We start from the raw sequence: 24,289 nt of genomic DNA on the forward strand, positions 1-24,289 counted from the left end.
CTCTAATTATAACTGTTTTAATATTAAAGCAATGTTTTGTTCTCAGATCCTCATGTGAAGTGGGCACTGAAGAAACGCCCTGTTTATTCTGAGGTTTCATGCCCTCCCAGCACCCCACCCTCACCCTACCGTACCAACCTCTCCGGCCCTAAATGGCTGCACCCTGAAGTTCCACGTGGGGGACCATCGCCCCCTGGGGGCCAGCCAGGGAATCTCCCAACTCCCAGGCTGGAATTCTCCGCCTTCTCCTCTCCCTCTCTTCACACCCCCAGGGTCCCGATGGCCTCCCAGGGCAAGTCTGGGGTGGGCCCTCCTGTGCAGGCAAGTCCCTGAATGGCTCTCAGGGGCCAGGAGCTATGCTGGCTTTGGGAATAGGGAGTGAGACACTGCCCCCACCCTTGAGGACGTCATGGTCCTTGAGGGGACAGAAAGCTTGACAAACAGGTAATAGCCAGGGGGTGGGGGGTGCATAGGAGCACCGAGGAGAGGTATTTACTTCAGACTTTGGGGGTGGAGTGCGTGTGCAGGCAGAGAAGGCTTCCTGGAGGAGGAATAAGACCCAAAGGGAGTCTCCAAAGATCCACAGACCCAACCAAGTGAAGAAAAGCTAAGGGAGCCCCAGGGGAGGCACTATGGAGTGAAGCACAGAGGCTGAGCCAGCAGGGCGGTTCAGAGAGCCTTGGACAGCATAATGGGGCTGACAGTGGCGGTAGGCAGGGAGGGAAGGGGCAAGACCCCAGAGCCTCCTAGGGGTATATGTGAGTTTACTTATGCACACCCACTGGTTGCAGATTGCAGGCTGCTGGGGTGTGGAGGAGCTTGGACTCTACCCTGTGGGTAAAGGGCTCTGCAGACTCTCAGCTGGGGTGAGGGCGTCTTTCGGAACCTCCTCCCCACTCCTCTGCATGAACCGGGCTGACGCAGTAGGGGGGATGCACAGCCAAGGGTTAAGGAGGGCAGCGAGGTGGTCAGACTGCCATTTTGGAGGAGCCCTTGGATTACTGAGTGGAGGACGGTAGGAGGTGGGAAGGCCGTTAGGGGGCCGTTGCAAAGCCCCCCACGCGGGGGAGATCATGGCGGTGGAGGTGAATGGGAATGGAGGGAACAAATGTCAGAATGTGTAGGTGGTAAGATTCAGTTGTGGACTGCATGTGGGGTGAGGGGCAAGAGGTGTCAAGGGTGACTCCCGAGGTGCCCCCCATGATGACCGCCCAGGAGTTGGAGCCTGCTGGCCAGGGAGAGGGGACAGCTGTGGAGAGGCCTTCAGTTTGGGAAGGCTGAGTCTGAGGAGAAGCCAGCAGACAGCTGGACATAGGAGTCAGACACCCAGGGGGATGCCGGGGCCCAGGAGAAGGGTCTTTCCTGACAGAAGCCTGTTTTCCCTTCAGACAATTTGGACTCTAGAAAGGCCTTTCAGTGACCCCCGCCCCATACTGCAAGCCCTGCCAGAGTTGAATTCCTTTTCTACCTGATGGTGTTTCTGATGGGGAAAACAAGTCAACCCAACCTTGTCTGCTTTGAGCTTGAGAGATCATGGCCTCTTCAGAGCCTGTCAAGCACCCTTAAAAGCCAAACTCCCAAAGATGTAATCCCTTCGCTTCACTTCCCTAAAAATCTCCTTAAAGGAAGCCAGAGAAGGAAAGGATGGGGCCTGCTTCTCTCTGCCTGGTGGGGGAACAAAGACAGCCCTTCCCTTGGCTGATGCAGAAAACAAAGCAATTAACTGTGAGGATCAGAGCCCTTTCAAAGAAATTCACCCACGCTCTATCTTCACAATGGCCTCGTTCAAGCGAGTTCAGTGTGTGCGAGGATCATCAGCACCTGCTGGGTGCCCAGCGCTGCCCGGGGCCAACACGACAGGAGGCCACAGAAAGGGCTGTCACCTGGCCTGCCCTTAGGGAGCTTCTGTCTAACCGGAACACGAGACCTGCCCACTCAGAACCCAGACACAGGGGGAGGGAGCGAAGAAAGTGTGGAGCGATTCAGACTCAGCAACGGAAGTCAAGGCCTGTTCTTCAACTTCACTAGCTGAGTGGCTGCTAATGTGAGCAGAGAGCCCAACTGTAGGGCCGTGGTGAAATGTAAATCTCTTGGCACACAGACGCTCAACAGATGATGCTGGAAGACAGCAGTGATGTAATAATAACAACGCTCACTAGGGGCCAGGCACTGGTCTAGTGACTTATTTAATTCTCAGTATGCATGGCGCAGAGTGGTTCAGGAACTTAGCCCAGGTCACATAGCTAGGACGTGGTAGCGTCAGGGTAGGGACCCAAGTGGTTATTAGGGTTATAAGTATCTGCAGTTAAGCCGGTCTAGCATGAACCGTGCATGAAGTTCCCAGGGAGGAAGCATGAAGTTCCCAGGGAGGAAGCATGAGGCCGGAGTGGCTGGGAAGGCCACCAGAGGAGGTGGAACTCGGCCAGATTTGGAAGGTGGGAGGGCATCCCGGGAGGGCGAGCACACCCACACACAAAGGCTCAGCAGCAGAAAGTGTCCTTTAAGGGCAAACACTATCATCTCCCGAAAGACTGGGGGCCTTGTCCCAGGTTCTCCATGTCCCGGTGGAGGGATCCTGACTCCCGTTCCTCTGACTCTTTCCTTCCAGAAAAGTTAAGATATTCAGCAGGCCCTGAGACTGGTCTGATTGAAGGCAGAGGGCCACCTTGAACTCAGGACCTTGGGTCTCAGGCCTCAGAGCCTTCTGATAATGTCCCCCCCCCCCGCACCCCCCGCACCCCTACCCCCCACCTTGTTGGAAGTACTCTGTGGAGGCCTCTCCACAGCTGTCCCCTCTCCCTGGCCAGCAGGCTCCAACTGCTACTCAGTGATTTGGAGCCAGACACGTCAACACTGTTTGCCTTTTGATTTTCCACTTACTGAACCGCATGTCTTTGGGCAAATTCCCCAACTTCTCCGAGACTCAGGCTCCTTAACTGTAAAATGGGACAATAACACCCACCTCCCGGGAGAGCGTGCAAATACCCCAGCCCCACACATGGCCCCCTGGAGTCCTCAATGTCTGGGAGTCATGTATTATCAGAGCAGACCCCAGCCCCCAGGGCGCCCACCTCACCTCATAGATGTTGAACTGGCTCTGCCCACGGGCCAGCTCCCGGTAGCTGGTGGTGAACTCCCCGATGAAGTCGTGGCTGCAAGGGAAGGGCTGCCGCTGAGACCAAGCGGCCCAGGCCGCGCCTTGCCTCTGCCCACCTCCCCGCCTCCCACATCCCTTCCCCTGGCTCCCCATTCTGCTTGGGGCCCCTGCTGCAGGGGCGCATGCCAACAGAGAAGCTGGGTCCCTGGGGAAGTGTCCAGGGTCACCCATGGGGCGGGAAACCCAGTGGTCACCTAGCAAAGTGCGGGGCCTCGGACGACAGGACCCGCTTGGTACTCGGGTTCTTGTCGGAACAAACCAGCCGTGCAAGGGATTTTGAGGACAACTGGAGAAATTTAAATATGAAACGAATATTCGGTGGTATTCAAGAATGATTGTTCCGTGCGTCAGGTGTGATAATGGCATTCGCAGTTATGTAGAAAAAGGTCCTTATTTTTTAGACGTTCTCAATGAGATATTTAGGGGTAAAAACGCCTTGATGTCTGTAATTTAAACTACATCAGCAAAACACAGATAAAGCAAATGTGGCAACATGTAACACTTGTAAAATTCAGATGATAGGCTTAAAAGCATTCATTAAACTCGCCTGTCTTTCTGCATATTTGGACATTTTCCCAATAACACTTTTTGAAAAGGCCATTTACGCTATGTCCACCCAGGCAGCTGGAGGTGTTTTCTGCGGCGGCCACACCTCCTGGGACTGCCCCCACTGTCACTGTCCCTGGTAGAGGGAACCTGGAGTGCCTTCCGGGGAGTGATGCCCAAGGCGTGTCCCCGGGGCCTGGCTCTGCCTTGAGTCCACACTGTATTTTGACTACGTATTTCTAGCTCTCTGCATTCAGACCATAAGCTCCTCGATGGCAGGCCTCTACGGCATCTGGTGGCTGTCCCCAGTTTTCCCCAGTGAAGGAGAAATACGGGGAGCTCCCGGGTAAGATGAAGTAAATCATGGGTGGAAACATGGAGCTGACGTGCCTGTGATGTGGTTGAAGAGGGGAGGACAGGGGGACAGAGCGAGTTTACAGGTGCTGGGGCACTGGTGTCCTCTCTTGGAAGGCCTTGGGGGTAAGGTGAGCTACTTGGCCCTGCCAGGGCCTAACTTAGAGCTGTCTGCACAGCCCTTTACAGTACCTCCTATCCACGTCGCAGACTTGAGAGGCATCGATAAGGAGTACGGGCCTCTGCAACGCCCCTGGCAGTCCCACAGAATGGAGGAGTCACAAACATCAGGGCGTATTTGGCTTTGGTCCAACAGACAAGTAGGAGCCAGTGAGGTTTCTGGACTACAGCCACAGGAGGTCCCCTCTGGTCCTCATCTGTGAATTCCCAGTGAGGCTGCTCCCTGGGAGCACATTCACAGACAGGGAGGGCACTGACCTCCCCAAACCCGACTGGAAAGTGCCACCCTACTGGCCAGGCTCGGCCCTACTCAGGTACTGCTTCGTGGCTCTGGAGACCATTCAAGTGTGTCAAAGCTTGCATTTCCCGGGGCGCCCAGGTGGCTCAGTCTTAGTAAGCATACTTCGTGGTTTCGGCTCAGGTCATGATCTCACGGTTCATGAGTCGGGCTGTCTGCTGACAATGCGGAGCCTGCTTGGGATTCTCTCTCTCCTGCTCTCTCTGCCCCTCCCCTGCTCTGTGTCTCAAAATAAATAAAAAAAAATAAAAAGCTTACACTTCCCAAAGCCGACTCCCTCAGGGCCTGCTCCCTGCAAACAGATCCTCTGATGCACCAAGGGCCTCCCCACTAGATTCGGGGGAGTCTCTGAGGGCTGAGCTTGTCTTCTGTGCCCGGTCACCCGGGCCTCTGTGTGCTTAGCCTCACACAGAGAACACATCCATGAATGCTTGGGGGGGGTCGCTCGGGGGTTGCTAGTTTCTGTACATTAGGATATGCACATTTCAGAAAATTCTAATTCTCCCAAATGTAAGGAGATTTTAGTCACTGGCCAGCCGCTAGGCAGCTATTTCGGGAAAAGAGGCCTCTTATGCCCCTGGAACCTGTCATGCAGGTCACAGAGCCTCTGGTGCTTCAGTGGAGCTGGGCAGGGATAAGCCACTGGAGCAGGGGACCTCCCACAGGAAGACCCTCTCGCCCCCAGAGCTGTCCCCATCCCTGCTCACCTTTTGTCTTCCTGCCTGCTTACCTGCCATCGCGATCCCAGTCGTACACCTCCACCTTGATGGTCCTGCAAGGCAAAGGGCCCATGGTGGGATGAACTTGACCTAGCATCTGTGGGGCCTGAACAGGACCCTTCCCCTGCTCCTGGGCCAAAAGGGGATACAGGGCCCCCCACTAGGCTCCAGCTGCCCTCACTGGAGACGCAGCAGCCCAAGAGACAAAGGAACTATCTTGAGGCCTTTTGGCTAAGGTCTTAGGGACAGTGGCAGCCCGAAAGCTGTGTAGGGACTCCCCCAAGTTTCAGGGAGAATGTGGAAAAACAGCTGCAGACTTCAGTTCACCCCACCTTCTCCTTGGCCACCCCAGAAGGGACACAGGTCCCAGGATGAAGCCATATTGTGAATTTATCAGGGGCGGGGCTGTTGTGGCGGAGCGAGGCGCCCCCCCAGATCTCAGGCCTAACCAGTCTGGGCTCTCCTGGGGAGGGGGCGACAAGACTGCAGGTGTGTGTGGTGGGACCCCCGGGTCTGAGGAGTCTGAGTGGCGGGGAGCCAGCCCAGCAGGGAAGGACCCAGAGCCCCTGACTGGGGGATGGCCTGCTGAGCTTTTCCATTGCCACGACTGGCTCCTGAGTGAGGGTGTAATTATCTTCACATTTTAGCCTGGCTGCTTTAATTAGTTTGTTTTGACTCCTGTGCATGGGGCTGGGCTTTGGGAGCCTATTTTATTTTTAGCTCGTTTCCATGGCAACAGGCTAGCAGACCAGAGGTGGGAGGAGGGAGGTGGAGGGCTGCGGGTTAACCCTTGGTGCCAGTGGTCCTCCAGGGACGCCCAGGCAGGGACGAGGCGGGGGGAGCTGCCAGGGTCCCACTGCAGGGTCAGGGTCCGGGGAGGCGGGAGAGGCGTGGGGAGCCGGGGTCTCCAGCCTTCAGTCCTAAATGGGGCTCGCACAGACCCGTGCCTGGGCCCGTCTTCTATTAACATCTCATCATCTCGCCCATGGCCGCAGCCCATCTCCTCGGGTCTGCGAGGAGTAGGCCTCGGGACTGCGCAGCGCCCAGCAGGAGGCGCTGTCCCCCTTCAGATGCGCCTTCACGGCCCCCGGGGCGGGGTGCCGATCCGCCTGCAACAGGGCACATAACTGTTCCCAATGAGGGAACGTCTTGTAGGTTGTGCACCAACCGGATTTTTGTTACCAAAATGTAAAATGGGGCAGGCACAGAAGCCCACCATTTAAAGGAACCCTCTAAATTCTTGTGAAAAACAAAAATACTATGTCTCTCTGAGGTGAATTGTGTGGAAAGAAAAAAAAAAATCTAGGCTCCTGAAGGTAGCTGATGAGCTGGAAAGAGAGGAAAGAGGCTGGGGTTCAGACTCAGATGCTGTGGGACCTGGGGATGTCACTGAACCTCTCTGAGCCACAGACCATCATCTTCAAGGAGGGACAACAGCAGCCTTGCAGAACAGCTGCAAAGCAAGTCGGCAAACCCCGCCTGGCACACAGATGGGTCTCTATAAACATGCCTCTTCCTGGGGCGCCTGGGTGGCTCAGTCGGTTAAGCACCCGACTCTTGGTTTGGGCTTGGGTCACGATTTCACGGTTTGTGAGACGGAGCTGGGGCATCGGGCTCTGCGCTGACAGCACAGAGCCTGCCTGGGATTCTTTCTCCCTGCCTCTGCCCTCCCCGTGTGTTCTCTCTCTCTCTCTCTCTCAAAAATAGATAAATAAACATTAAAAAAAAAAAAAAAAAAAAGGAAAAAATGCCTCGTCCTCCTCACTTGGGCATTTGGCCACACTTGGATAGTTTTTCATATGAAATTTATTTAAATCAGGGACACCCATGCCTGGGTACCTGGGCTCTGCCACTTCCAACTCCTAGAACGACAAGGCTGGACATGACCTTCGTGGCGTCCAAGCCGGGCCACATGGCAGATCACCAGACACACACAGCCCCAGGTCCAGTTCTTGGCAGCTCTGGGCAGTGCCTTGGGATCTAGTTTAAAGGTTTCCCTAGCGCCTCTGCTGTGCATGTTCCAGAGTGATAACCTCCAGCCCCCTCATATTCGGATGGGGAAACTGAGCCCTAAGAGCTCCCAGTGATGTGCCCAGGGTCACAGAGCGGGTGAGGGTCAGAGCCAGGACCCTGCCTCACAATGCCAAAGTCCCCCAGTCCTTCCCAGAGCCATGCAGCTCTGTAGGGGACATTCAGGAACCCCAGGGAGGAGTGCTGGTCACCAACACCAGCCTCTCAGGCGACTCGATCAGTGACAGCCACATGCTCAGAGGCTGTAGGAGGACCTCAGTTACAGCCACAGCCTTGGATACCCAAAAAAAATCACTGGGGAGCTTTTCTTTAAAACTCCCAGGGCCACAGGGCCTGACTCAATTGGTCTGGATAGTACTTGGGCACAGGTAGCTTTGGTCAGTCCCCTGGTTGACTGGAATGTGCTCCAGAACCACTGACCTTCTCCAGATGAGAGCACTGATTTTCCAACCTGGTTGCATACTGGATCCCTGGCGAGCATTAGCAATCCTGAGGCCAATGCCTCACCCCAGAGGTTCAGAATCAGTTGGTCTGGGGTACGGCCTGGGCAGGGGGATTGTTAAAAGCTCCTTGGGGAATGTGACATTGCAGCCGAGGTAAAGACCACTTGGAGTGTGGATTCCTGTGTAAACCCACCCCGGCCTCAGCTGAGGCTCTAGGGATGGCTGCAGTTTAGGGGGTCAGATTAGCTCAGAGACTGCAGCCTCCAGCGCTGGGGGAGAAGGAGGTGAGAGAAACGGCACCCAAGACAGGGGAAGGCAGAGGCAGAAGCCAGACACGGCTCTGACTACTCTGGACAGTTCTGTCACTGTCCAGCCCTGGCTGGGCTGCCCTGGGTCACCTCGTGTGCCACTTGTGGGCTGCGGGCCTTGGCTCCAACCCCTTAGCACAGGCCTAATAAAGGCTCATATCAGACCAACTGTGATTTCTGGGGACCGCACAATAGAGAAGGGGCTCCTGGGTACAGGACAGTGAAATGGGCCTCTGTTACCCACAGAATGAACGTCTTATTTGACATTGAAGGCTCAGAACACGGAGCCCCTAATCTGAGAGGCAGTGAGGTGGCCAGAGAAGGCTGCAGGCTCTGGGGCAGTCCCAGTTCCTCCAGGTACCAGCTGTGTAGCCCTGTGCAACTGGCCTACCCCTCAGGGACTCTGTTTACCCCTCTGTCAAATGGGATCATCGTACCCACTTTGGAGTGCTGTGAGGAGTCAACTATGTCATTCCCGCATCATTCACCCCAGCACTGGACACGTGTTGTTCTGTTCCATCCAGAGCACTCCAGCCTTTTGTCCAAGACCCTGTCTCCCAAACAATCCCCTATTCACCATGAAAATATCAGCCCCACGACACTAGGGATTTTTGTGTGTTTTGTTCACCGACGTATCTTCAGCTTCTAGAACAGTGCCTAGCATATGGTAGGGAACATAAGTATTATTCAATGCCCGTTGCCTGACTACGATCTAACAACTCCGAGAAGTTACCACCCAGTAACAATCCCCTCCTTCCACAAAATCACAAAGGGAAGCCCAGGGTGTGTGGCTTTCCCCAGGTCACAAGGCGGCTCTGCAGAGCTGGGTGTGTGTGAGCCTCAGCAGGGCAGCAGGGATGAGGGACGCTGGCAAAGGCCGCAGGCCCCCCTCTTGACACGCCACTGGCACACGGGCAGCATAGTCTGCCCCCCCTGCCCCGGCAGAGGTGCAGGTCTGCCTCCTAATGAGCGTCTCCCGGGGCAGGAAGAGGAACTGGGCTGACAGGTCCCCTCGCCTGATTGAGTCAGCCCCCCAGTCAACAGTCCTAGAGGCTTCTAGGCCAAGAAGAGGGGGTGTCAGGCCTCACTGAGCAGGCAGCGAGACCGGATGGCAGCGCTCCATGCAACCCCAGCCGTACGGCAGGGGCCTAACCTCTTCTGTCGCAGTTCACTTTCTGCACGTGCGAGCTGGGGAGGACAGAACTCTCCCAACCCAGGGCACATGTAGTGGCTGGGTTCAGAGGAGAAGCACTTCCCTTCTCCAGCAGGCTGGCAGAAGCACATGAAGCTTCTATGAGGTGCGAGCCCCCAATTCTGGGGAATCCTCTCCCCAGATGAGGACCCAGGACAACTGACCCTCTTAAAAATCCACTCATTCAACATTAAGGTGTGAGTGAGTGAGTGAGTGACAGCATCCCAACCAGGGCAATCTGGCTTAAGGGGACTAAATCCTCAAATCACAGAAGGTTCAAGGAGAGAGAAGGGGGACTTCAGGAAAGGCAGGGGAAGTGCTTCTTGTCATCACCCACTTCACTCCACTGGAGGGCTGGACTTGCTCTGATCTGGAGGCCAGCTCCCCTGATTCCAACTGTGCTCAGCTGGCTCGTGTGGGTTTGGCCCGGAGACACAGCAAAGGCAGGGGGACCCCAAACCGGAGGGCCAAGCCAGAGGCGACTTGTGGAGAAGAGAAATGTCCCTTCTCCTTGTTTTGGCAAGATACAGAAGCTCCAGGCCTCCGTTTCCCCATCTGTGAAATGGGCATGTCACTAGTACCCAACTTCTGGGTTACTAGTGCGATTTAAATGCACAAAATAAGAGAATGCATTCAAACCAACTAGGACACAATTTGGCCCATGTCTGAAAGACTCAGCAATCTTAACTCATTTCCACCCCCCACCCCCGACTCCCATCATGGCAGGAAAACCATCCTTTCTCACAGATCCCTGGTTCTCATCCTCCTGGCCTCTTGTTCATGATAGGAGTTGATAACTCCTGTTTGGATTCTCCCCTCTCAGCGCCCTGCTCACAGCCGCCCTCCCTGCGTACCCTGCTAGCTCTCCGACCATCTCCGCTTCTCTCTCCTGCTTCCAACCTGTACGGAGGCCTTGGGCACCCCACCTCTGCCAGCTCTCTGTCCCCCCGCCCCCTTGGCAGAGCATCGCTGTGCCTGTCCCACAGCCCCTCACCCTGGCTCCCTGTCACACTTCCGTTTCTGTCTCTTGACCCCAGCTCCAAACACTAATGACCTTGACTTCCCTTTCACCCCCTGATCTGGGCAGATGTCGAGGCTTTTGAGTCTTTCTTCCAGCTCCAGGCTCAAAGCAGATCTGCCCCAAGGCCCTGGGCGAGCCCTCCTCCAAACGTACCCCGCTCACACCCGTCTCAGCCACCTGGCAGCAGACTGAAGGTCAAGAACACGGATTCTCTAAGCAGCCTGCCTGGTTCCAAACCCTAATTCCACCACCGACTGGCAGTAAGACACGGGGGAAGCTACTTCACCTCTCTGGCCTCCGTTCCTTTACCTGTAAAAGGTGGATAATATGAGCACCTTTTTCAGGGGAAAGACTAATCGTTGGGAGAATTAAATTAGTTCATAGACATAAATTACCACGGAGGTGCTACAGGAGCCTTTGCTCTCATTATTATTATTATTATTATTATTATTATTATTATTACCTGTCTGCCTCCCATTCTGGCCTGGGAGCAACCTAACAGGGAGACTTGGGTCTGACGCTCAGAATGCCCACGGCACGCAACCTGGTGCCCAGTGCTGGCTGGCTTGGAAAACGAGGCTGTTAGATCAAGTTGAATGTGTTCTTGTGAGGCTTCAAGAGGTACCTCAGACGGAAGAGGAAAGGTGGCTTTGTTTTCTTGCACAAACCCCTCCCCTTCCTCCCCTGAGAGGGCCTCCCGGACATCTGCACCTCCCAAGTGGCTGTTGGGTACATAGGTCACCCTGGAGTCACAGCAGCAGACAGGCCTTCTCGTTTTCCAGGCCAGCGTGACATGCCTGGCCCCTCCATTAACAATACCATCAGTCATTTCACTTCACGGTCAATCTGTTCCTGGCTGTGGAGAAGGACCCAGCTGCCTGGCCATTCTGCAGGGAAACTGGTCTGGGGCTCAGCCTGGGAGGGGGAAATGGGGGCCTGTGGGGGTGTTCCCCACCATCTGCACCCTCCACCACACCCTCACCTCCTCCAGTGGCTGCACAGTGACCCCAGGCCTCTGAGCCCGGCTGCCCTCCTCACTGTCCCTGACGAGGTTGGGTTCTGAGCGTGCAGGGCTGTGGGGGGTCAGCTGGACCCCCAACAGCCTCTGGGCAGAGGAGCCAGAGATCTCAATTCCTCCCACCCTGTGCAACTTGACCTGCCAGGCTCTCCCATCCCTCAGCCTTGAATTTCCCCTCCCTCTTCCTGTCATCTCAACCATTCTTCCAGGAACCGATACCCCCAGCTCCTCCCCGCCTTCCCCAAGCCTCCTTTTCACCCTGCTGCTCCAACCAGACCGTCCTCCCAGCCCCCAGCACCCCAGAAGCCTCAGGACCCGGTCAGACACATACCAGGGGTTCATTTGGCTGGAATGCCTATTTTTGTCTCCAGTCTTATTTTTGCACAATTATTTAGCTATCTAAAATGCAGATGTGCACACATCTGAACTCCCTGTGGTCAGACTTCGAGTTCCCTCAAGATGGAAACGTGGCTACATTTATATTCCCCTGAGTGCCACACAGCTGCTGGCATAGTGGAGCCAGCCTCTGGGACTGCCTCTGGAGGTGCTCAGTGACAGCCTTTGGAGCAGATCGTGGCTGTTCTGTTCCCAACAGAGAGGCAGGAAAAGGAGCCACTTCATCTCCTGGATCAGCAACCTAGTAAGGCAATCTTGAGGGCTTCCTGGAGGAAGACAGGGGTGTCTGAAGGCCATCCACCTTGTCATTCACTCTCCATCCCACCACACATACCCAGTCGGAAGCCACTGCGAGCAGGGTCCCAGGGAGCCCACGCCAATGCCATCGGCCAGGATGCCCCGAAGGTGTCTGACACCCCAGTATTCCTGTCGAAGTGGCCAGCAGAGGCCCGGCCTCCTCAAGGCTGCCCAGGCAGCCCTGCCTGTGAACCCCCTGCCAGCTCATCCCCCAGCAACAGCAATCACCAGGAAACCAGGCTGGGTTCTCGTGACTTAACACAGACCGATACCACCTTCCAGCTTCCAGCTTCTACCCACCCCCCCCCCCAACTCCCCGGCACTTACCACAGTTTGTAATTACATGTTTCTCTGTGTGATTATTGGATTAATGTCTGCCTCCCCCGCGAGAATGTAAACTCCACAAGGTTGGGCAAAGGGTGCAGACTATGTGTTTTGTTCCCTGCGGATTTCCCAGCATCTAGCGCACAGTGCCTGGTGCCTGGTAGGAAGTCTATAAACGCTTGTGGACAAAATGCCAGGTTTGGTATTTTATGCACACCAGAGCCTGCTTGTGGGGCTTCTGAGCAGCCCTTTAAGGCAGGTAGGTAGCCATTTAAAACCCATTTTACAGATAAAGAAACTGAAGCTCAGACAGGTCAAAGTTTGCCCAGGGTGCCAGGGCTTTTAAGTCACAGAGCCAGAATTAGAAGCCTCGTACCCGGGACCTACGCCCAACAGTCTACATTCAAAAGGGTGATGGCGATAGTGGGCATGTCATAAGAGTAAGCTGTCACATCAAAAAAGTTTCACGACTTCTCTGTACTCCGCCCCACCCCCCACCCCCCACCCCCCATTTATCTTGGGATGCTGATTCCCCAGATTCCATCTGCAAGGAGTTGGGGCTGGTGGGGGCTCCGGCCACCTCAGCCTACATCTAGAGCCCCAACCTGCTCCCACTTGCCCCTCCACTGGAAATCATGGAGACACAGGCTGCAGTGCTCCAGGCCAGGACCCCCAACACCCACAAGGGCTCCCCCGGGGAATCCCAATCCCCCAGCCTGGGGAGGTCTTCACCAATGCGGGGGAGGGGAGGGCAGACAGCGGTGGGGGAGGGTGGGGAGGGAGGCCTGGGAGGAGATAAAGGCAGACACTGCCCAGGGAGGTGAGAGGCAGGGACAGTGCAGCTCCAGGAGGCTCCGCCCATACTGCCTGGGCAGCCTGCACCTGCACCTGCGCTGGGGAGGGACATTTTCTCATCTCACCGGTCATAGTCCCCGTTGCAGAGTGCTCTCACAGGAATGGAGAAAGTTTGCCAGACTGGGTTTAGGGTGTTCTTCATGACCTCGGTCTTGTGGCAGATGGTGAAGCTGGTGAAGAAGAGAGGGAAGGTGTCAGGCCCGAATCGAGGGAGGCAGAATCCAGGTCAACAGAGGGGCCACAACCCAAGAGGCTCTGCGGATGCCACACAGTGGAAACTACAGCTGCGTGAGGTGATGAGCCACCTGTCACTAGCAGCATCCAGCCAGGAACTAGATGGCCACTTCTTTCTTTTTTTATTTTATTCTTTCTAATGTTTATTTTACTTTTGAGAGAGAGAGTGCGCGAGTATGGGCTGGGGAGGGGCACAGAGAAAGGGAGACACAGACTCTGAAGCGGGTTCCAGGCTCCGAGCTGTCAGCACAGAGCCCAACGGGGGGGGGGGGGGGGCCTACAACTCACGAACTGCGAAATCATGACCTGAGCCGAAGTCTGACACTTAACCAACTGAGCCCCCCAGGCCCTCCAACTAAATGGCCAGTTCTTGGTGATGTTTTTTGGTTTGGTTGTTTAGGTAGGATTTATGTCCAGTACAGAGCCCAAAGTGGGGCTTGAACTCACGATCCTGAGATCAAGACCTGAGCTGAGATCGTGAGTCAGATGCTTAACCCACTGAGCCACCCAGGTGCCCCTCTTGGTGATGTCTGAGGGAGCAGGTGCAGAGCATCAGGAGATATGGGTTCTGCCCTTCCTCCCCCCTCCCCCCACCCTGTGTGACTTTGAGCTAGCAGAACCCTTCCCTGTGAACTCAGGGAGTTGGCTGCTATCAGCCGTTCTTCATCTGAGACCCATGGAAGGACCTGTGGATGGGATTTCAGGGTTTGTGAACCCCTGGAATTGGGGAAAATTGGGTGGGTGACTCTCATCTGCTTGCTGTCCCCCTCCTGGAACACTGTCCCAGATCTCCATGTTCATGGCTTGCCTCCTCACTTCCTTTAGGTCTTTACTCAAATGTCACCCCTCTGACACGAGCACTTACCCTGAGCACCATATATCAAATTGACAGCTCCTGGTCCCCTGACTCCGACATCCCCTAGACCCCTTCCATGCTTTTTTTTTTCTTTTTCACTTGTTACTGTTTGACATTTGACATAGTCTGTGTATCTCCTTATTTATCGCACGGTCTATCACTAAAATGTAAGTCCTGTAAAGGCAAGCGTTTTGTCTTCTTTGATCACTGGTGTATCTCCAGGGCTCAGAACAGTGCCTGGCACTTAGTAAGTGTTCACTAAATATTTTTTTTGGAACGAACTAACGAATATCTGTATGTCTCAGAGGAGAGTTTCCACAGATTTCACTGGCATTCAAGGCAGTGAAAGTAAGGCCCCTGGCTTAGACAATCTCTAAGACACTTTAGGCTCTTCCAGTCTGAATCCATGAGCCTGCCTGCTTTGCAAACTAAAAGTGTTGAATTGGCTTATCCCGCTGGGCTCCAATCCAGCATCCCTGCCCACTCCCCATGCCACGCCTGCTGGCCCTATCCCAGAAGCCTGCCCCACCACCTGGAGGGGCAGCCAGGAGCCAGGGTGGAGCTGGGGGCAGAGGCTGTCCCCCTGACACCTCCCAGCATCCACTCCAGCCCCCTCCCAGCCTGGAAAGGTCACCCCGGAAAGTGCCTGGGCCCCACCCATGCCCACACAGCCTGTGCCATTTCTTCTCTGGCAATTTTCAAGTCAAAATGTCATTCCTGTCACCGCGGCTCAGCGTTTCTCTGCTCCTTCTCGCCCGCCCACTGGAGAGTAGAGATACATGTGGGAGACCTCCCCACACACCCCGGAGCTGGTGACGAGGACAGGAACAGGGGCGACGGGGACAGGAGGGACCGTGGCTGCCCAAGCTGGGGCAGGGAGGTAAGGCAGGAAGAGGAAAGGGTTGGGGGAGAATCAGGTGCAGCAGCTGGGCGGTGAAGGGAGGGAGGCTCCAGGGTGCAGAAGCCCTGGCCGGGCTCCAGAGGCCTCCTACCTGGAGCAGTGACACCGGCCTGCTGCCCTGCTGTGGAGCCTCCCAGCCCCTCCATCTTTCTGGACCCGCTGACTTCTCTGTCTCCTATCCCCTGCCAGCCAGTTTCTTCTGAGCATGAGCCCGATTTCCTCCCTACATGCTTCTCCCTGAGCCCTGTGGAGTCCTGTTTTCTGCTTCAGACTCTTGTCTGAAACCGCTTTCTCTAAGGTCCCCCGGGGCCCCTCACCACCAAATCCACAGACCCCTCGACTCCCCGCTGCACTTGCCCTGGGGGGCCAGGTCTCAGTGTGGCCACGGTCCCTGCCATCCTGTCATGACTCAACTCCATTCACTCTGACAGACGGGCATACACTCAGGACGTGGTGTGGGAGAGCAGGAGCCACGGGGCCAGACAGGCGAGGCTCCAGTCCCAGGGCCACTTCAACCAGCTGTGCAGCCCAGGGCAAGTGACTTTGTCTCTCTGAGCTTCCCCTTCATTGTAAAATGGGGAGAAAACAGTAGCTACCACTGCCAGGCCCTGTTCTAGTTACATTAACTCATTTGGTCCTCAAAGTAACCCTGTGAGGGAGGTGTTATGATTATCCCCACTGCGCATACTGAGAAACTGAGCTGTGGACGTTATAGTTGCACAGTCCAACGTGGTAGCCCCATGGGGCTATTGACCTTTAAATTAACCTCCATTCAATTAAAAACCCAGTTCCTCAGTCACACTAGCCCCGTTTCACATACTCAACAGCTACATGTAGCTACTGGCGACTGCACTGGATAGCCAGACACAGAACATATCCACCCTCCCAGAAAGTTCCGTGGGTTAAGAGACTTGCCTAAAGTTACACAGCAGGCGGGCTGGCACAGCCCGGCTCTCCATCACGTTCTTGATCCCAGAGGAGAGACTGGGACTGAACCAGGCAGGACAGGCTGCACAGGGCCAGAGCACAGGGGGTGCTCTGTGGGTGCCTCCTTCCCCTTCCCTCCCGGGGAGGCAGGCATGACATTCCACTCCCTGGGGTCCCTGACCTTCCTCCTGTCCTCTTCCTAACTGGGGCCGTCTTCTACTCCTCTCTCCTCAAACCCGGCTTGCACCAGTTCAGCCTCAACCTGTGCCCGCAGGCTGGCCCACCCTTCAGGGGCTTCTGGGTGGGTTTCCTGAGCTGCCCTGAGCGTCCCCTCCAAGACAGCTCCAGCCCCCATGCTTCGAGCGAAAGTCGCCCCCAGATAACTCCCATCGCCTCCCCCATCTGACCAGCTCCTTTGCCATCTTTAACACTCTGGGTTCCCCACAGCTCCACTACTGGGGAGGAGGGGGGCTCTGCCGTCAGTGGCCACCCGAGTCCTGCCTAGCGAGGTCCTCCCCTCCCCGCTTCCTCCCTGCATTTCCACAGCAAGGCTCGCCTGCGCTCAGCACCTCCCACCTGTTCGCGGTGTCAGTCACGAGTCTCTCCCTCTTCCCTGCCCCCTCCCCACCCATCCTACACAGGCTCTTCTAGAACAATCACTGGCGAACACTTTGCAACACACCCCTCTCCTGCTCCCAAACCAAAATCCCTCTCTCCCGGCCGGCTGGCCTTCACCTCAGAGACAGACCCGGCCTGGCCAGGCATCGCCTCTCTGGAGGGGACCTGTGGGGACATTTTCTTTCCGTGGGCGCCCAGAGCATCACTGGGCCCTTTTCCACCCTCCCTCAAGTCAAGTCAAAGTCAACAAGAATTATTTAAAGAAATCCTGCTGGGAGTCCTTCGGTGAGACAAAGACTCCTTTTGTTATGCAAATGATCACACCTAATTTCCCTTGTTTTGTTCCTTCAGGTTTTAAAATCAGTTTTCCCCTCGAACTGAAACACACCTCCTCCTGCTACTCCCTGCCCCCCAGCGCACGCGCACGCGCGCGCGCGCACGCACACACACACACACACACACACACACACACACACACCCCCAGAGTTTCAGAATCTAGGGGAACTTGGTGGATGCCTCTCTGTCCCCTGCTCAGAGCATACCTGCTTTGCACTTACTTGCATTTTCCCTACCCTATTATTCTTCCCCGCTCCTCCCCCAAGGACCCATTTTCTTCCCCTCCTTTCAAACCTGCTTCCAAGTTTCCCTTCTCCAGCAGCGTTTCTCTAATTAACCTCCCTGGCCCCATCGCTTCCTGGTTCTGCAGAATCCCAGCTGTGAGTGGCCACAGCCTCCCAGAGCTGGACTGCTTAAAGAGACCATGGAGACCTCCCAATCCAACTGGTTCATTTTACTGATGAGAATATAGGCCCAGAGAGGGGGCATAACTTGCCCCAGGTCACACAGCGAGTTGGTGGGGGGCACCGAGGTCCCCAGACCCTCAACCTAGAATCTGTGCATCTGTGTGCATGGCTGACCTACATTTGCCAGTGTGTTGTGTGTGTTTCTGTCATATTGTGGGTGGCTTCTAGATTAGGGAGAGGAGAGGAGGAAATGGGGGCTTTGAAGACGTGTGCGGTTTTGAATGAAGCCTGTGGCAAGGTGTGGGGCTGGGCAGGTAAAAGGGTTCAGATTTGCCAGGCTGAGCGTCTGGTAATTGGGTGGGGGGCACAGGTGGTAGTGGGGTGTCGAGACGGCTGCGGGTGGAGACGGGGTGGGCTAGAGATAGGCACTGATCTGTGTGGAAGAAGAAGGGGTTGTTACAGGAGCTCCTTATTCCCAGCTTAGCCCTGTTTTTGCCCGCTCCCCTCACCTCCAACGTACCTACCACCCACCATTGCTGAGCACCTCAGGAGGGCACTGCTGGCTTGGAAGCTGTCCCCACCCCTTACCCCTACACACACACCAGTCCCTACCACGTGTCAGGGCACCACCCAGGAGCCCCAGACTTCCACCCTGAGCAGGAGCCCCAGGGCAGCACTGGGAAGAGGCGGGCCCAAGCCCTCTTGCCTGGCGGGTCACCACACCCCTCCATCCCTGATTCCCGAAAGGGGGTGAAGTGCTGTTAGAGAACTTACGTTCCATCCTCGTTGCTTCTGTAAAACACCAAGAAGGGGTCGGACTTCCCAAAGAAATCTTTCTTGTCCAGCTTGTTGGCACAGAACTGCATGGTGGCTACATCCTGGTGAGAGGGAGAGAGAACAGGGGTGTGAGGCAGGAGTAGGCTGGAAGGTGCCCCAATCCCTGTGGAAACACAGCCCCAGGGCCCTGGAAGATAGGAGGATTTGAGCACCAGGCTGGTTAGAAAGGACAGCATGTTACATTTGCCCTGCACCAACCAAGGGCCAGGCCCTGGGCTAACACTTTGGACGGTCTCATTTCATCCTCAAACCCCACCGGGCAGGTCTAATGGAGCAGCCGGGGGGGTGTGTGAAGCAGGTGCATTCTGGAGCCAGCTGCCCCGGTCTGAATTCTGGCTCTGCCACTTTCTACCTGTGTGCCCTCAAACAAGGGAGGCAAGCTCTCAGAGCCTCAGTTTCCCCTCTGTAACACAGGGCTGATGGCAGTACAGACCTCAAAGCACCGTCGTGAGGGCCAAATTGCAAAGCACTCAGCAGAGGAGCGGGCATGTCCATGTTAACGCGCACGTCGCTTTATTACTATTTTACCAGGGGGCTCAGAGAGGTGAAACGGCCAGCCTCAAGGCTACTCTGAACTTGGTCTGCCAACCTCAAAGCCCTCACTCTGTCCACACTGCCTCATTCTCTCACACCCTGTGTGGCTCCTGGAGGACAGCCCAGATGAGGCACTGCTTTTACACCCGCTAACCCAGGAGAGGTCCACCCAACTCTCGAAGGTAGATATGGCCCATTTTACAGCTGAGGAGTCTAAGGCTCAGAGCAGGGAGCGACTCCCCCAAGTTCACCAGGCAGAGCCCTGGGTTTCTGACTCCCCGGGTCGTTCATGGCCCTGGCTGACCCAATACTCAGCCCAAGAGCACAAAGAAGGTATTCAGGCCCTGCTGAGGACCGCTGGATCCCTCCCCTCACGTGACCCCAAGCCCCTCAGTCGGCCGTGGCTGACAGGGCACTGGGCAGAAATGCCCCCATGTCCTTCTCTCCACCCATCCCCCTGTGGCCTCTTCAACCTGAAATCTCTGCATCCCGACAAATCTCCTGCCAACTGGCCAGAGCTCGGAGCTTTGTCTTTTAGTCCTTTGGGCCTGGCCTGCCCTCAAGGGCTAGGGCCTGTGGGGAAGTCACCTAACTCTCACGCTGCCCCCTTCCTCTCAGTGGGGAAGAGGGTCTCTTGAGCTCAGCCCCACAGCCCGGCGAGGACCAAAATGGTAGCAGAGCTGAAAAGGCAACCTCCCACAAGTTTGAAGGGCGTGGTCAAAAGGTTTGGTAGGGAGAAGGTGGTGGTATAAACAACATATGTGGCCTCTGTCCCTGCCCCACCCCACCCCAAATGCCTCCCTTCAAGGACAGCTGACAACAGCAAACACAGAGCATCCGTTCACTCACTCACTCACTCACTGATTCATTCATTCAACAAACATTTATTAGATACCATACGTGTAGCCAAGTCACTGAGTTCCTTATCACTTTAGCCCGAGAAGTAATCCTCTGTTGCTTTTTTATAAATGAGGAAGCTGGGGCAGAAGAAGCTGACCTGCCCAAGATCACCAGCTGGCAACCAGCAGAGTGTAATTCAGCACGTATGAACTGGCTGCAAAGTCAGGCCTCTTCCAGCATACTCCTCTGAGAGGGAGCGCATTCCAGCTGTGAGGCCCTCTTCCCTGGTTTCTTTGGACTCCAGGGTGGGGTCGGGGTTGGGGGAAGGGGCAGGGAGGGGCAGGGAGGGGCTGGCCTCTGGTTAATCTGGGACGGAAGTACCCACTAAAGGGAGGCTCTGAGGAGGGCCAGTGCTGAGGCACACAGCAGCCAGAGCACAGAGGTGCGCGGGTAAGGACGGCTTTCATCGTGTCCCTCTTCAAGACTGACCCGAGAGGAAGAAAGAGCTGGACTGGGGGCTTCAAGGCCTAGCACCCCCAGGAATCCTAGAGCCTCCAGAGAAACCTAGGACTTCAGACCTGGAATAAGAGAATGGCTGACTTATTGAGCACTTACTGTATGCAAGTCACTGTGTTAAGCCTTCTCTTTACATGTTATTGTATTGAATCCTCATAAAGACCATATGAAGTAACTCCACTATTCTCCCCATGTTACAGATGAGGACGCTGAGGCTTTTAAAGGCTGTCATAGGCCCACAGTCACACAGAGGGTAACCGAGGCAGGTAGACTTCAGGGCATTCCCTCTCAGCCTCCCAAAAAGATCTCTAGCTTTCTAAGTCTGTCCCCTATAGTCACTGTAGGAGAAAGTTTCAATCCCACCCCATGCTGGATGGAGGAAGCATTTTATTTTATTTATTTTATTTTTTTCAATGTTTATTTATTTTTGGGACAGAGAGAGACAGAGCATGAACGGGGGAGGGGCAGAGAGAGAGGGAGACACAGAATCGGAAACAGGCTCCAGGCTCCGAGCCATCAGCCCAGAGCCCGACGCGGGGCTCGAACTCACGGACCGCGAGATCGTGACCTGGCTGAAGTCGGACGCTTAACCGACTGCGCCACCCAGGCGCCCCAGAAGAAGCATTTTAAATGCCTCCCTGGGGAGTTCTATCCCATGGCCTACAAAAAGGAGGCGGCTTAGGACCAGGTGGGCTTCTCCCAGCACTGGCTGTATAATCTGTGGGGCCCAGTGGAAAGGGAAAATGTGACAGCAGGGCATTAAACCGAACTTAGGCCCTGTGTGACTGCACAGATCATAGGCCCATGAAGCCAGCACTGGCTCCTCCTCACGGAGGCAGCGGGCAGTGGCATCAGAAAATACTGACCTCTTGGGGCACCTGGTGGCTCAGTCGGTTAAGCTTCTGACTCTAGAAGGTCACGATCTCATGGCTCATGAGTTCCAGCCCTACATCGGGCTCTGCACTGGCAGTGTGGAGCCTGCTTGGGATGCTCTCTCTCTCCCTCTCTCTGCCCCTCCCCAGCTAGCACACTCTCACTCTCTCTAAGTAAATAAATCAAAAAAAAAAAAAAAAAAAAGAAAGAAAGAAAGAAAGAAAGAAAACACTGACCTCTCAGATTCTGCTGAGGACAGAGTGGAGATAGCCCAGCAAGGTGCCCATAGTTCTGGTGTCTAAGCCTCAGTTTCCCCATCTGTAAAGTGACATGCTGGACAGGATGACTACACTGTCCTTTAACGCAGGGCAATTTAGGCTTCTGTGTGAATGCTACAGGGAGCACACTGGGACACGGGTGGCAGTGGGGAAGGCTGGCACCCAGGGGACAGTCTGGGAATCCAAAACCCCTCCACCGGCTTCCCCGGGATACAGTTTGGTCGTATCTCCAGATGTGATTCCACACAATCAGAGGTCACCTATAGGACACCTGCACCTGAATGAACACAGGCAAGCCACACACAGCAACCTGCCCCGGTTGACTCTAAAATACACACATATACTGGCAACAGCCAAAACCAAAAAATCCAGGAGAAAGAGCTCTTCCTTTTGCTTCCTAGGAGAACCTTCAAGGCCCTGCAAGATCAGGAAGGGGGGCAGGAATATGAGGACAAAATCAATGCACAACTTAATTATCGTAACTTCCAGGACCATTCAGTGCTCCCCTGGGAGGGGGGCCCCTGGCCCCGGCACAACACCTGACACAGAGAATAGTACAGGGGAGTCAAGGCCACCTGGCTGGAAACCACTTCTGCGACCTATCAGCTCAGCAGCCTCTGACAAGCAACTTACCCTAAGCCTTGGTGTTCTCCTCTGGAAAAACAGAGTAATAACGCCCCCTGTGAGCCTGTCAGGAAGACTGAGGCAAATGGCATATGTCAAATACCAGCCCACAGTGCCTAGCACGGAGCAGCTGCAAGAACAGGGGCCAACACTTGTGGAATGCCATCCCCCACTGGGCCGGACCCTATGGAACTGCCTACCTACGAAAATGGCAATACCACATGGGTCGACCTCAGGTGGACGTGCCAAGCACTGTTTTTACGGTGACTAATTCATTTTAATTCGTTGAGTCCTCTCAACCGCCCCAATGAGGTAGATGCCATTATCAGTCCCATTTTAAAGATGAGGAAACTGAGGCCCAGAGAGGTTAACACCCTTGCCGGAAGCCACACAGCTACTAACAGGAGAAGTTGGGATTGGAACACAACAGTCTGGCTCCAAAGATTAATAACTGAGATTCCAAATGATGACCCCCCTGAATCATCAAGATAAGTTGAATTTGTGTTCTGTAGCCTCAGTTTGAGGACTCAGAAAAGTGTGAAATCCATTTTAGAAAGGCCTCCTCCGTGCAAACTAGTTAAAATTAAAGAAAAGAAAAGAGAAGGAAAGGAAAGGAAAGGAAAGGAAAGGAAAGGAAAGAAAAGAAAAGAAAAGAAAAGAAAAGAAAAGAAAAGAAAAGAAAAGAAAAGAAAAGAAAAAAAAAGACTGGCTCTAAAAATCCGCTAACTGGAAAAAGCTTCCAGGCAGCCACAACTCATTCCCCGCTGATTCCCCACACCTCATTCCCCTCATTTGCCCGCTGATGGCAAATACAGGTTTTGCTGGTGGCTTATTTTGTCGCTCAACCTGCCCTGCCATCCCTAACACAATCTAGACCCAGAAACAATCACCAAAAGCCCATTAAGATTATGGGTACTGCTGTGCCATTGTCGAATCCACAGGGATACAACAGACCTTCAGTGAGATTTCTAGGCTATAACGAAAGCAAGCTTCTTCCCTCACGGGTGAGCCCGCCCCAGGGAGTCCTGGAGACAAGGAACTGTCCTGGTCTGGGGACCCTACTTCGGAAGGCGGCTCTGAGTTATGTCAACAGTCATATCATATGAACAAGGCTTTGACTGCTCCCCTTACATGTGGGTTAGTGAATGAACCCCAGGAAGAGGCTGGGAAGTGGCAACAGTTGGGACTGAGCCAGCAGGAGTAGGAAGCAACGAATTCCGGCCACGGTCAGAGGTCCCTCTGTTTGATAGCTTCAGCTGGAGGGTGGGGCTCTCTGAGTGCAAGAAACGCTGTTCCCAAACCAGAAGCATCTCTGGAATCAACTGTGCAGAAGATAAACAACTCCTGCAATATATAATTTCCTGCAATTTCTGCCTTTTCGCCCTATCTTTTTAAAAAACATATTAAGTTCTTCTAAAACAGCAGGATTGCCTCAATTTGCATCTTTCCGCATGTTAATCAGGCTGCTTGGGAGACTACAGCAAACAGCCTTTTTCTCCAGGGTGGCCTGGCCCACTCTAGCACTAGCCCTCCGACCCAGAGAGGCCTTGCAGGTCAGAGGTCAGGCCCAGAGGTCAGCAGGTGGGCTGAAGGCTGGGAGAGGGTAGCAACACCCTGGAGGGGAGAAAAGAAAACCGGGTCTTGCTGGCATGCTCCAGGATCAGAACAAGAGAGTAAGGCAAGTACAAAATTTAAAAGGCGCCCCGAATCTCAGTAATCAAAATAAAGATATAATGTGACACCTTTAAAAATCAGCATCAGTGCAAAAATCCATAATAAAACACCAACGATTTAAATAAAGCCATTTTACAAATGAATAAATGGAGGCACAGAAAAGTCAAGTAACTTACCCATAGTCACACAGCTAGTAAGCAGTGGCATTTGGTCTAGATCCAGAGCCCAAGTTCTTAGCCACTTTGCTCACATACTACACCCTAAAAAGTAGTTTTATAGTTTTTTTAAAAGTTTACTTATTTATTTATTTTGAGAGAGTGTGTGTGAGTGGGGAAGGGGAAGAGGGAGAGGGAGAGAGAGAATCCCAAGCAGGTTCTGCACTGTCAGCCCAGAGCCTGATGTGGGGCTTGATCCCACGAACTATGATCATGACTGAGCTGAAATCAAGAGTCGAATGCTTAACTGATTGAGTCACCCAGGTGCCCCCCCCCAAAAAAAGTACTTTTAAATGGATGGTGGAACCATGGTGATATTTATTGTTTTCTCCTCAAAGTTGGCTGGGTTTTACAAATTTCCTGGAACTTGTACATTGTCTTTTTTAGTCCAAAAAAGAGAAGACATCAATTAAAAGGAAAACGAATCATTAGCTGCAACTCTGAAATTCAGCACTCCAGCAGGAGGGAACACAACTCAGA

General features: G+C 54.4%; 1 protein-coding gene across 2 annotated transcripts in view; it reads right to left on the reverse strand.

The window, feature by feature from the left end:
* The window catches only part of CPNE5 (copine 5), a 96,525-nt gene that overhangs the window by 17,699 nt on the left and 54,537 nt on the right, over positions 1-24,289 (reverse strand). For both annotated transcript variants that reach the window (XM_086706713.1, XM_086706714.1), the window contains 4 exons: positions 18,193-18,296; positions 13,205-13,309; positions 5,266-5,307; positions 3,077-3,152 (listed from right to left, as the gene is read on the reverse strand). In XM_086706713.1, the coding sequence (XP_086562839.1) occupies positions 3,077-3,152; positions 5,266-5,307; positions 13,205-13,309; positions 18,193-18,296 (327 nt within the window). The remainder of the gene's footprint in view (positions 1-3,076; positions 3,153-5,265; positions 5,308-13,204; positions 13,310-18,192; positions 18,297-24,289) is intronic.

The sequence above is a fragment of the Puma concolor genome, chromosome B2 (genome assembly GCF_028749965.1).
Source record: "Puma concolor isolate L17-30 chromosome B2, mPumCon1.1.hap2, whole genome shotgun sequence".
In the NCBI taxonomy this organism is placed as follows: Eukaryota; Metazoa; Chordata; class Mammalia; order Carnivora; family Felidae; genus Puma; species Puma concolor.